At 34.8% G+C, this 13,304-nt stretch overlaps 1 protein-coding gene across 1 annotated transcript; it reads right to left on the minus strand.

Moving 5' to 3' along the window:
* Nucleotides 1-6,155: 6,155 nt before the first annotated feature.
* On the minus strand, nt 6,156-11,543 carry LOC112049617 (F-box/LRR-repeat protein fbxl-1). Its single transcript, XM_024087580.2, has 3 exons — nt 11,364-11,543; nt 8,507-10,246; nt 6,156-7,747 (listed from the first exon to the last, which is right to left on the minus strand). Exons 1-3 carry the CDS (start codon nt 11,388-11,390, stop codon nt 7,505-7,507), a joined length of 2,010 nt encoding a protein of 669 aa, XP_023943348.2. The 5' UTR covers nt 11,391-11,543; the 3' UTR covers nt 6,156-7,504.
* Nucleotides 11,544-13,304: the final 1,761 nt, after the last annotated feature.

Below are 13,304 nucleotides of genomic sequence, written 5' to 3' on the forward strand. Positions count from 1 at the left end.
ATTGTAGTATCCACTCCTAATTTGAGGGGAACACTTGTCATATTTAAATTATATGGACTATATCGACTATCGAGGAGGTTCTTAGAGGACAGTTGCCCAAACTGTATGGTTATATTTTGGAGTCAGCTCTAGTGTCATATCAATATTATTTTCTATTTAACGGAAACAAAAACGCAAATCAATTACTAAAAAAAATCGTTGTTTGCTTGTCGAAATGCTGACTCGTGTTTATGCTGGGATAGGTGCTTAGGTTACTGGAATTATTCAGCGTTGTCAACAAATACATTACTGAGTAACGAACGGTTATGAAAAGCATTGAATTACATACCTAAGTCAGATAGTAACCCGGATCAAAATAGACTTATGCTAATAACTTTGATTTTGCTCAATATTATTTCATCCCGCCTTCAGGACAGAGATTGTGTTGTTGTAGTTACAGATTGTATTGATACCTATTACAAACTGACTAAAAAATAATATGGTACTATGAGCTTAAAATATCAGGCCGTGTGAAGCTTCTTTAATAATATATTTTTTTTTAACTGCTTTTTTTACTGTTGCAGTAAAAAACCACTACACGTTTAAGTTATATGAATAATTTGTAATTAAGAGTTTAATATTATTTTTGTAAATATATGTCTAGATTTGGTTATTACCTACAAAATTGTTTTATTATATCCGCCCTTTCACATTTTCAAGACTAGGTGAGCTGTTTGCTTGTTTTGTTTGTTAGTATTTTTAAGTTGACGGCCTCCGTGGCGCAGTGGTATGCGCGGTGGATTTACAAAACGGAGGTCCTGGGTTCGATCCCCAGCTGGGCAGATTGATACCACCCTACCAGCAAAGACGTACCGCCAAGCGATTTAGCGTTCCGGTACGATGTTGTGTAGAAATCGAAAGGAGTGTGGATTTTCATCCTTCTCATAACAAGTTAGCCCCCTTCCATCATAGACTGCATCATCACTTACCATCATTGTAGTCAAGGGCTAACTTGTCAAGAAGTAAAAAAAAAGTTTTTTTAGACTGCGGTTTCACGTTTTAGCGATTGACGTCATCACGCTTATTTCGAAGAAGATAAGTTCACCTATACCCCGGGTTTCCACTGCTAATTTAAGATAGGGAAAAACTACAAACATAATTTTTTTTCTCGAATTACCAATTTTTGGGGTTCGTACACAAGGGTAAAACAGGACCCTATTACTAAGACTCCGCTGTCCGTTCGTTTGTCACCAACCTGACAATAAAACAAATATTTAGGAGCTCCCATACAACAAACAGGATATTTTTGCCGTTTTAAAAGATAATGGAAACCGGAAACCTTCGTGCGCGAGTGCGCACTTGACCGGTTACCTGCAGGGCTAGCACGGGCAAGGGAGAAAGGGGAATGTCCACCAGCCCATACAACTTTGGCCCAAGAAACCCAGTTACGCCCCCCCATAAAAGTATATGGAGATGATAATATGATGTATAAATAAGGATTTGGTTAAATAATTTTTTTAATAAAAGTTTGCTAGACATAAAAAAAAATATTTTATTTTATCACTCTCACTGCTCAAAAGTACACCGGAGATGAAGTAACATTAAAGCTGTACATGAATAGATTTATTGTTTTATGTAACCAACAAGCTTAACAAATAAATCAATAAATGAAACAACCAACCAACCAGGCAGTGGCGTGCATATGGTTGTCGATCAGGGTATGCACTAGTAATAAAATTAAGCAAAGTGGAAAAATCTGTATTTACTAATGAAGACAACTCTTAGGATATGCAGTACTTTAATGCATGTATGAAGTGCACACCACTACTTGGAGGCCATTGGATCAGCTTCTACTAGAAGAAATTATTGTAATGATGTTAACAATTGTAAATTATAATATTGTATTACTTTTCTAAAAAAGAGTGACTGTTGAGTTTCTTGCTGACTCTCCTCAGCAGAACTTGTCTTCCTATCTGGTGATGAGGTCTGTCTGTCTGTCTGGAGTTGGACAAATAGTCAACCTTATTATTTCAAAAGTGCTTGTTTGCAAAACCAAGGCTTAGTTTACAAGCACTGTAAATAAATGAATTTACAAATGTATTACAGCGAGGAAAACAACATTGATTTGGACTGTTTGTCGCTATTACATAATTATTTTCCGTTCTTCAGTTGAGCAAGATGCTGCTTTATCAGTCGTTTTCCAGCAATTTTGACAAACTTGGGATGACTCTGGATAACTGAAATAGTAATAAAATGTGAAAATCCAGCAAATAATTTAATCAGAGTTTTAAAATTGGTTTACTTAGTGGATTTAATAATGTTATGTTATTCCACAATTTATTCGTCGTCATCATCAACCCATATTCGGCTCACTACTGAGCTCGAGTCTCCTCTCAGAATGATAGGGGTTAGGCCAATAGTCCACCACACTGGCCCAATGCGGATTGGCAGACTTCACACACGCAGAGAATTAAGACAATTCTCTAGTATGCACAATTTATTACTGTTTTAAAATTGGTTTAGGGTGTGAAAATGTAGCAAACTGACATACAAACTCACAGTTCACATTTAATATTAATCAGGAAAGTAGGATAAATATACTATAATACTTCTATGCACTAAATATTGCTTGAACAAACCATCAACAATGCAAGAAAACCTATGTGCTGTCCTACATCTGACTAGATGTTATGCCTTCTACGCCAGTAATTACACAGTAAATGTACTTTTTAATACAGCAATATTGGTTAGTTAAAAATACACTGAGCGACACTTCAACACTTATATGGGAAACTACACTCTGTTGTGACTTGACACAATAACATGACAAAAATTATTAAAGTTATACATATTATTTCTTAAGAATAATAATCGTTTTTCACATTAAAAATGGATCAAACATTATTTATGCTGCCTTCACCTGCTGTGTACTTGTTTACGAGCATGTTTCAAACATAATGTATTCGTATTTTCGTGACATTTTATTAACAATTGATGCCAACTATAATAATTTTAATATTGATATTAACATTGATTAATGCAGCGTAAATGTCCTCTTGTATTTACATCCGAGAGCTGAAATAAACTTGTAATTTTTCCGGTTCAGGGTCAACATTATTCGAATTTCGAATTTAACTTCGTGCAAGTTTTATTTATATTATAGCTGTGGTTTGAAAAATTATAATTCGGTTCAAAAAATACTGAAGGTAAACAGAAAACAGACAAAATCAGTAAATTATTAATTAATTCAATGACATTATCTAATTATTAAAATGAGAATGACATTGACAATTATTGACATCAACAGATTATCTGTCCAAAAGTCAAATCGATGTTGCCATACGAAACACGAAAAATCGAATAACTTCGTATCGATTTCTTATTGAATAATTTTATTACTAGAATAACACGTCATTGTTTTCACCTTCTTTTACACGACGCAATGGTTTTTATTGGTTTTCAATAATAAATAAAGTGATTCAAGAAGAAGGTTTATACAAGTAGTTTGTCATGATATTGCGTTTTCACCCGGACAAAATTGCGGACGCCTGCAATTTTATGTCAATGTATTATGTAAACATAATATATTATCTACAATATGTTTACTATTTATACATACATAGAAATATATAGAATTTGATTTAGTTAGATCGGATGAAAGGAAAAAGTTATCGGAAGAAAGGGATTGAATATCAACTATTAAGACCACTTTGACACATATGTATATCAGCTTAGTATAGCTGTAGCTTGCGCGTTGGCCGATCGTGTAGCTAGCTTATATAGAGTATGGAAAAATTGTATAAAAAAACCGCATTGCACGCGCCAAAGTTACGGGCTTGCGCTACTACTCATATTATACTAGCTGACGCCGCGCGGTTTACCCGTGTGGTTCCCGTTCCCGTAGGAATGCGGAGATAATATATAGCTTATAGCCTTCCTCGATAAATGGGTTATCTAACACTGAAAGAATTTTTCAAATCGGACCAGTAGTGCCTGAGATTAAAAAAGAAACAAACAAACTCTCCAGCTTCTTAATATTAGTATAGATGGTATTTAAATGGCGCAGTTGGTAATGTTTCTACGCAGTGATCCTAGGTTCTTAATGTTATGCTCGATTATTATTATTATCCATTTAAATATCGATTAAACTAAAAAAATCAGTTGAGTTCTTAGTGGTTGGTTATTGCGAAAAATATAATAGGTACTTTGATATCAAGAAACGTTTTATAATGTCGACTATGCAATGGTTTTTAAAGAGTGAGGCAGATATTATAATCAAAAACATTAAAATCTATTACAACTTTTGCTTTTCCAGGTGATTTTGTTGTAGAAAAAGATCGATTATTATTATTCGGTTAAAATATTGATTAAACCAAATAAATCACTTAGCTGGCAACACTGTTCATGTTCGTGTCTTCAAAAATGTCATACAACAACTAATAATATTGTCAAATATCGTTGTGAAACTTATTTTTTGGGGAAAGTTATAGCAAACCGCTATGGATAAAGTAATTTATTCATTATTAAACAAAAATTATCAAGTATTTTTTAGTTTTATGTAAAGTGGGGGGCGGGGACGAAAGGTCTGGGCCGGGAATGGACATTCCCCTTTATCCACGGGGAGAGGATAAAACGTTTATCCCCCACACTCGTTTTATCCACTCACCGCGCATGGGCACGTCGGTGGATATAATATTCCCGGTGGATAAACGGAGGGAAAGACTTGTCAACCCATTGGTATATATCTTATAAATTGGCATTAGGTATATTAATAGTCCGAAATAAACGTAAATTTGATAATATTTGGTTTTTTTGTGCATATTATTTATCTGTTTTCTGTTGGCATTGTTTTGTTTGGTGATTGTTTTTTGCGGTGGTTTGTAGTAGGTATCTATAGTATCCATCATACTAGCGGACTCGGTCAAGCTTCGTTTTGACATAAGTGCACTTGTTCTCTATCCCTACTCTACCCTTCTTTACCTCTAACCCTGCCCTACCCCTACCCTACCCCTACCCTACCCCTGCCCTACCCCTACCCTACCCCTACCCTACCCTACCCCTGCCCTACCCCCCTACCCCACCCCTAACCCCCCCCTCCCCCAACACCCCCACCCCCCTCCCCACCCCTACACCAACCATACCCCACCCCCCCGCCCCCCCTACCCTACCCCCCCTACACCAACCCTACCCCACCCCCCACCCCTACCCTACCGCTACCCTACCCCTACTCTACCCCATATTGCGAAGCAATTGTTAAAGACCAAAACATGCGAGACATAATTGTTTTTTTAAGTAAAGTTTTATCCCCACATCAACTTCACAGGGATAAATTTATCGCGTTTAAATGTCAAAAGTCCCAAAGTATATCATTTTATCCACTCCATATGCCATAGTCGAGGAAAAGATCTCCACGCGTAATGTCAATCGGGGATTAATTTGTCTTTCCCTTGTGGTCATGCTATGACGGGTGGATTTATATCCTTAGTCAGTGGATATAATGGGTGGATAAAAATTTTATCCCTTGCCCATGCTAGCCCGGCTGTAAGTTAAAGGGACTACCTGGTGAATATTTATAATAATGATCGAACTTCGCTTGACAAGTTTGTTTGATTATATGTATATAATTATGCATTAGCAACCCATAATAGGCTCCCTGTTGAGCACGAGACTACGAAAGAGTGGTTAGGCCAATAGTCCACCACGCTGGGTCAATGCGGATTGGTAGATTTCACACACCTAGTAAAAATTCTCAGGTATGTTAACCTTCATTGTTTGAGACACGTGCTATTTAATTTCTTATAATGCACACAACAGAAACGTTGGAGGTGCATGCCCGGGACCGGATTCGATCCTACGATCTCTAAATCGAAGGCAGTGGTCATATCCACTGGGCTATCACAGCTCAACAATATTATAGTACCTACTTCAAATCCATGCTCCAGCTCTTGAATGATATAAGTACCTACCTACTGCAAGTATTTTTCCAGGAGAAATGAAAACCAGCTTAACCTATGACCCCTTACCTAGCTGGCTGGGTTGTGGTAGTTTACGAGATGTTCCCGTGGTTCAGTCATCAGGCGTGGGGTTTTAGTCGGTTGAAGTCCGACATAACCTTCTTACCTCCCCGTGGCAAGAATCCATAAGGGTTTCCCTACGTTAAAAAAAAAGACCTTACCTATTAGGTAGTACCTATATTTGAGGTTCCGTACATAACTACATACGTATATATTAAATAATGAAAAAAAACAAGTTGTTATGTTAATCATGTTCTAATCACATAATGATACTTATACTACTGGGCACTATTGATTGAGGATTGAGAAATATATTGGAAATGTGTAAAGAGTAGTGTCGCGAACTCGCTGCTCAGAAATTAATCAAAAGTGCATGAATTACTATATCTATTGTGAAAATACAATAAATCTGTGTGTACCAGTGGCGAAGGATGGAATATTGACGAAGGTAAGCCGTCCCAAAGAAAAGGATGTATATTCATTACAAGAATGTATATGTATGTATGGATTCTTAAAAAGTAACCCGGCGGGAATCGGCCTCTATGGACTCTTCGCCGCTGGTGTGTACTACTATCTTGTTTGTGCTTGCACGTAACCCTGTGACGCCCACGAGATAGAATAATGACAAGAATGACAACGATGTCTAGGAAAATCTGGAAAGGTAGAGTTTCTCTGATTATGAAAAAAAAACAAGTTGTTATGTTAATCATGTTCTAATCACATCACATCACTTATAATACTGGGTAGGTACTAGTTAATTTTATTTGTTGCGATAATAATTCTGTAACTTTTCTTTTTGTACTGTATTATTTACATAAGCTTCTGTACTAAATTAAAGCGATGCTCGATGTGGAATTTGTATCAACAAATTAAAAATGATTAAATCGCTACTCATTTTGCATCTAATAATAATTTTAATTGACTTATTCCTAAATTAATGTCAATAAAGATTAATAAGCTTATAACAATTGCATATAGTTAAAGTATCTTTGGACAAAAATTTTATAAAAAAAAACAATACCTACCTACATAATTTTAAATATATTAGATATGAAACGATTTTCTATCTTCATTTTTAATTTGATTGTTGATCATCATCATCATCATTATCAACCCATATTCGGCTCACTTCTGAGCTTGAGTCTCCTCTCAGAATGAGAGCCGTGATAACCCATTGGACCTCTATGTTCGATTCCGGAGGGTGGGTTCGAATCCGGTCTGGGGGATGCACCTCCAACTTTTCAGTTGTGTGAATTTTAAGAATTTATATATCACGTGTCTCAAAAGGTGAAGGAAAACATCGTGAGGAAATCTCCTAGAGAATTTTCTTATATGCGTGTGTGAAGTCTGCAAATCCGTATTGGGCTAGCGTGGTTTTCTGAGAGGAGACTCAAGCTCAGCAGTGAGCTGAAACCAAAATGGGTAGATAATGATTAAATTTATGATAAACTCAACACATCAAGCTTGGCTTTAGTATACCGTTAAATGCAGTAAAATGCATACAGAGGAATTTAATATCTTAGTTTCCTAAATAAAGAGGGCAGGGTTGGTGGTATCGGGACACGGTCCTTTACTCCATCCTTGAAGTAAACCACTCCTGGTTTTGACATCAGAACCGTGTGAATGGATGGCACAGCGATGTTGCAGGCCAGTTCCACTGAGACGCAACGACAACCTTGGATGTCCAACACTCGGAGGACTTTGCAATGGTCCATTATTGCTTCCAATGACTTGTCTGTAATATGATTGCAACCCTGGAAAATTGAATATTTATGTTTTAAGAGTTCAGCTCAATATACATATTTAAATATAGTTTTAAATAAACTATTTTTATAAATGGTCTAAGATCCAGCATCTATACTAATATTATAAAGCTGAAGAGTTTGTTTGTTTGATTGAACGCGCTAATCTGAGGAACTACTAGTCCGATTTGAAAAATTCTCTCAGTGTTAGATAGCCCATTTATCGAAGAAGGCTATAGGCCACGCGGGTGAAACCGCGCGGCGTCAGCTAGTTAGGAACATACAGGGCCACTGGAATACGGCATTTAATTTTTTTTATATTATATTATGTGTCATGGTGTTAGCAAATAAAAAATATCAAAAACAACGCTACTAAAGTATATTTAATATATACTTTAGTAGCGTTTACCCATATTTCTTGAAAAAAGGAAAAACATTTTTGCTTCAAAATAGTATCTTTGCCCGGTCTACCCCAGAACAATTTGATAGCTAATGATCCTCCTATCACCATATAAAGGAAATATGTGGCGATCCATTGCAAAATTAAATTTTAAGCAAAAAAATCACTGTTTTAAATATTTCGATTTTTCGCTTTCAGCCATTTTTCAACATATTTAAATTTTGAATATCTTGTTGGATAGCTAATAAGACACACTTGTTTTTAAACTGCTATGCTCATAAAGTAGCTAGGTAATTTTTTTAAATAAACTTGACAGTGATTATTAGGCATAGGTCTTATTAGAATCTCGTTAAATATCATGTTGTACTTACTCTCAAAATAAGATTTTGCAATCTTTTGAGTCCTTGGACTATTTCTACCACGGCATCATCTTTTAAATTGTAACAATCTGTTAAATTAAGATACTCAATACTTGGACAATTTATGACTAGATGTATTATACCATCAACAGTGATTTGTTGGCATCTACTAAGATCTAAGATTCTGAGCTCCTTGAACATAAAAGCGTATGTGAGGCTGACATCAGTCAATCGGTTGCAGGAACTTAGGTTAAGTTCCCTGAGCGACTTCAGCCGACCCAAGGAGTATCCAGTGTAGGAAGGTAAAGGGTAAAAAGTCATCTTTTTACATATATTCATGACATCACGCTTTCTACGCGCATCACGTATGATCTCTTCTTCTGCTCTTGAACCCAAATGTATTCTATTGGTTGGATGATTTTCACTGTAATTTGATGTAGCAGGTCCATCACTGTCGATGTTTATTTCCAGTTTACCGATACCAGAAAAACCAGCATCAGAAACTCTATCGCAGTAAGTCAGTTTTAGTGTCCGCAAATGCACTTGGTTCTTAAAAATCTTTTGTATTGACATATCTGTTACAGCATTGAAACAGTAACTTAAATCGAGGTATCTCAAGTTAGGTAGTTTTTCAGAGATCATTATGGCAACATTTTGGTGTAGATTTAGAGAATTTAAGTCTAATTCTTCCAAGATTAAGTTTACTTTTTGGCATATACCGTACTCAATTCCTTCTTCACTAATAAGTTCACACTGGGCAATGTTTAATCTTTTCAACTTATTTAACTTGTGCAATTCTGATAATCCTAAATTTGTAACTGCTCTACACCTCCGTATGTTTAGGTATTCCAAATTGACCAGATTATTACAAATATATCTGAGGGACAGGTCAGTGACCCTGGTGCACAGAGCTATATTAAGCTCCCTCAGTGTTTGCTGGTATTTTGTGAGTGCCATGATTCCTGTGTTTGTGAGCTGATCACAGGACTGCAACTCTAAAGAGTCCAGTTTTAGGTCTTCAATTTGAGCTAAAGATTCTAATGCAGCTCCATCAAATAGTGTATTAGAAAACACCAAACTTCGAATTTTTTTTGCTCTGGAAGCTATGAATTGCATCACAAAATATAATGTAAGAACACTTTCAGAAGGATTTTCAAAAATATTGTTTGTATTTGGATAAAACTTTCTAATGAAGCCAACGTGAAATTGCAAATTGCATGATGATAAACACAAATCATTTAGTTCTGGAGCAGCTTTGACAATTCTATAAAATAATGCATCAGTAAGGTACTTGTTTTCTGATAGATTTATACTTTTTAAGTTTTTAAAACTATCAATCAGCCAGTCTTCTGCCTTTTCAAATAAGCATCCAGACATAAATAGTTCCTTACAGCTTTGTATGCTCAATTTCTCCAGATTGGTACACTTTTGCAAGATATAGTTCATAGTTTTTTCATGAATATCACACTTCCTTATAGTTAAAGTCTTTATATTCTCCCCCATTTTATCCCAGAAAGTATTCATTTTGCTTGATATTTCTACTTCACTGAATACAAAATTTTCATATGGTATAATTGAATCTTCAATAGCTGGAATTGGTGTAATTTCTCCATTAAAATCTGCTTTGTAAAACACAAGCACCTTTTCTTTTAAAAAACAATGATCATTTGCAGCCAAATACCAAGATCTGCATGTTTCACTTGCTGATTTTCTATCTGCATGCAGTAGATATTTAAAAAGGTAGACCAGAACCTGCAAAACATATTGAAAGGCTGACAAACACTGTTGGAAAAAGTTAATTGTATTTTTTATAACTGAGTTATTTCCTATACTTAAGAACTTGTCTAAAAATAGTAGTAGTTAGGTACTATAAACAATGTTATTTGCATTTGTTTAAATTATAGCTGCACTAGTGGATACCTGCGACTTCGTCCGCCTGGAATTTAGTTTTTCACAAATGGAACCATGGATTTTTCCGGGATAAAAAGTAGCCTATGTGTTAATCCAGGCTGTATTATATCTTAATACCAAATTTCAGCTAATTTGGTTCAGTAGTCGAGGCGTGAAAGAGTAACAAACATTCATAACATCAAAATCATCAGTTTTTGCAAAACTCAGGAAACCATGGATTTTTCAGGATAAAAGTAGCCTATAAGTCCAGAGTAAAATCTATTTCCATTCCAAATTTCAGACAAATCACTTCAGTAGTAGCGGCGTTAAGAGTAACAAACATCCAAACATCCATACAAACTTTCATGTTTTTAATGTTAATAGGAAGTAGGGTAGGATTAAAGAAGCTTAAATAATTATTATTGCCAATATCTATCTATCTATTGGAAATAACTAATATCATAATGAGGTAGGATTTGATCGTTGGTTTGCTTGCTCTGAGTTTCAGAGACTAGAGAAATCTACATTATCACTGATGAACATATTAGGGAACGGGAAATACTCGGCGCGTTGAAACTTGAAACCTCGTGGCGTATGCTAGTGAGAAAAATTTTGCTGACATTGGAGAAAGATTTTAGAGGTCAAGGATTATATTTTAATTTATATATTTTTTTAAATCTTTATATCTGCATATAGTTAGTACTTTTATAAAAACTGTTTATTACTTAGATACATATTGGCTGCATGATTACCATAATAGTTACGATTAACATTAGTCATTAGAAGGTAGGTTAACAAAACAATTATTATTACAAAAGCTATTAACACTTAATACGAAATCATTCCTTATGCTCGCAATAATATAACGGAGTGGAATCACGTGAAAAAATGATAAGTAGATTGGCGAGTAGGTACTTAATAGAAAATGCAAACAAAGAAATTAGGTTTTTACCCATAAGCGGAAGTAAAAATTACGTACCTCGTATGGAAGTTCTATAGATGCCATTTTTTATTGTTTTAGAAAGAAATTTTTCAATAATAAGTTTTATTTACATATTAAATGTATATTTACTGGTTTCTTTTAAAAAATAATACAATTTTATCTCCTCTGACGACTGACTTGACTTGACATTGAAATGAAATAGAAAGAGTAAAAAATAAAAAAAAAAAAGCAAGGCAGTGTTACCAACTCTCCAAAATATTTATCCCTAAAGTTGGTGTCAAAAACCCCTAAAATCGCCTTAATTATTGAGTTGTCCCCCTAAAAAATATAAATTCATAATAATTTAGAAATAATATGCTGTCATATGTTTCAAAAGTCTATATTTAATACAGACAAAATACTACGTCTTTATCTGAAGATTCAGATTTTTTGAAATCATACATGTTGACAATTTACCAATTTTTTTATTCGATGAAAATTGCCTCCAATAGGGATGATGACAGTTTTTTAAATTGTATATAAATTAAGAGTATACTAATAGTAAAGCAATTTTGTAAAAGGAACAGGGTATCTGCGATCATTACTTTCGGAGCTACAGGGATTTAAAGGGTCAGATTTGCGGCGCTGCCGCGGATCCCTGAAAAACGCCCCATACAAAATGGCTCGAAAAAATGACGTCATAGGCAATGTAATGATCGTTAGATTTGTATGCGCGTTCAAACAAAATTACTAATATCTTTGTTATTTGTGCGTTTATCTTTATAGTTCATGTATTAAAAAATGTCACATTTAATGTAAGGAAGCTAAAACTGTATGAATTTTCATCTAATTACGTTAAAAAAAATTTAGTAGTTTTTGAAATTTTATAATCTCATTTATTTTGCAAATATCCAGAAAATCTTTGCTTTTTATGTATAAATTAGTTAACATTGACCCTATTTACCCGAATGTATCATAAAAATCAATATATTCAAACCTAGTCATCATCCCCATTGCCTCAGAGTGGTTGTAGAATAACGTATTATATGTCGTTATAAGTCGCTAGGCCAAGAAAGAAATATTAAAATTATCATCAATTTAAAAATATTAAAGAGTCAAAAAATCCCTGAAAATACCCCTAAAAATTTCAGACCCCTAAAAAAATCCCATTTCACTTATTTGCCCCCTAAATCTGGGGGGAAAACCCCTAAGTTGGGAACCCTGAAGCAAGGTTATGTATAAGATAGGTTTGTATTATTGACATTTGACAATTCCAGCTTTGCCAATTCTTATTTTCTTTTTCCCCATAAATCGGAATTCCACACAAATTTCTCACTAATTGTAGAAATAAGGAAAAAAAATCGGTTGTCTGTAAAGTCGGTTTACTGAGGATAATTAAACGTGACAACGCGATATGAAAATACTAATGCAATGGTTGTATTTTTCAAAAGACAATGTCGTTTTTCTAAAATACTGTTTAAAATCTTCATAGACCAGAATATATACTTAGTGCAACATGTAGGAGTGGAAATTAATAAAACTGGAACTAAAATTTTCGCTGTGTGGCAACACCACACACACCATATTTTTGCCACCGAAACACAAATAAATGAGCAAGTGACGTCATTCATAAAGGCTACGTTTCACTTAGGGGTTTTGTATTGTATTTTTTATAGAGACATATGCATAATAAGTTTGGAAGTCTGATGAATAAAAAGTTTGTTTAAAATCCGAAACGTTTTTATTTACAGTATGAAGATGGCTTTACATTTTTCGCTACAAATAAAATGTTTGCGAACGCAGAGGTCGTAACATTGTTACTTTTCCGCTGATCGTAAGGCCTTATATTCGTCTTATTTGTGTTACAGTTCGTGCGCTGTAGCTTAGTAAGGGTGACAGTTTATTTCACTCTTGAAAGTTTGCCGCGATTCATTACAATAGTACGTATTATGAACGTCTTATAGGGATCTGTCACTCGCACCATGCTACAGTGCATGA

This window comes from Bicyclus anynana, chromosome 1 (assembly GCF_947172395.1).
Source record: "Bicyclus anynana chromosome 1, ilBicAnyn1.1, whole genome shotgun sequence".
Lineage (NCBI taxonomy): Eukaryota > Metazoa > Arthropoda > Insecta > Lepidoptera > Nymphalidae > Bicyclus > Bicyclus anynana.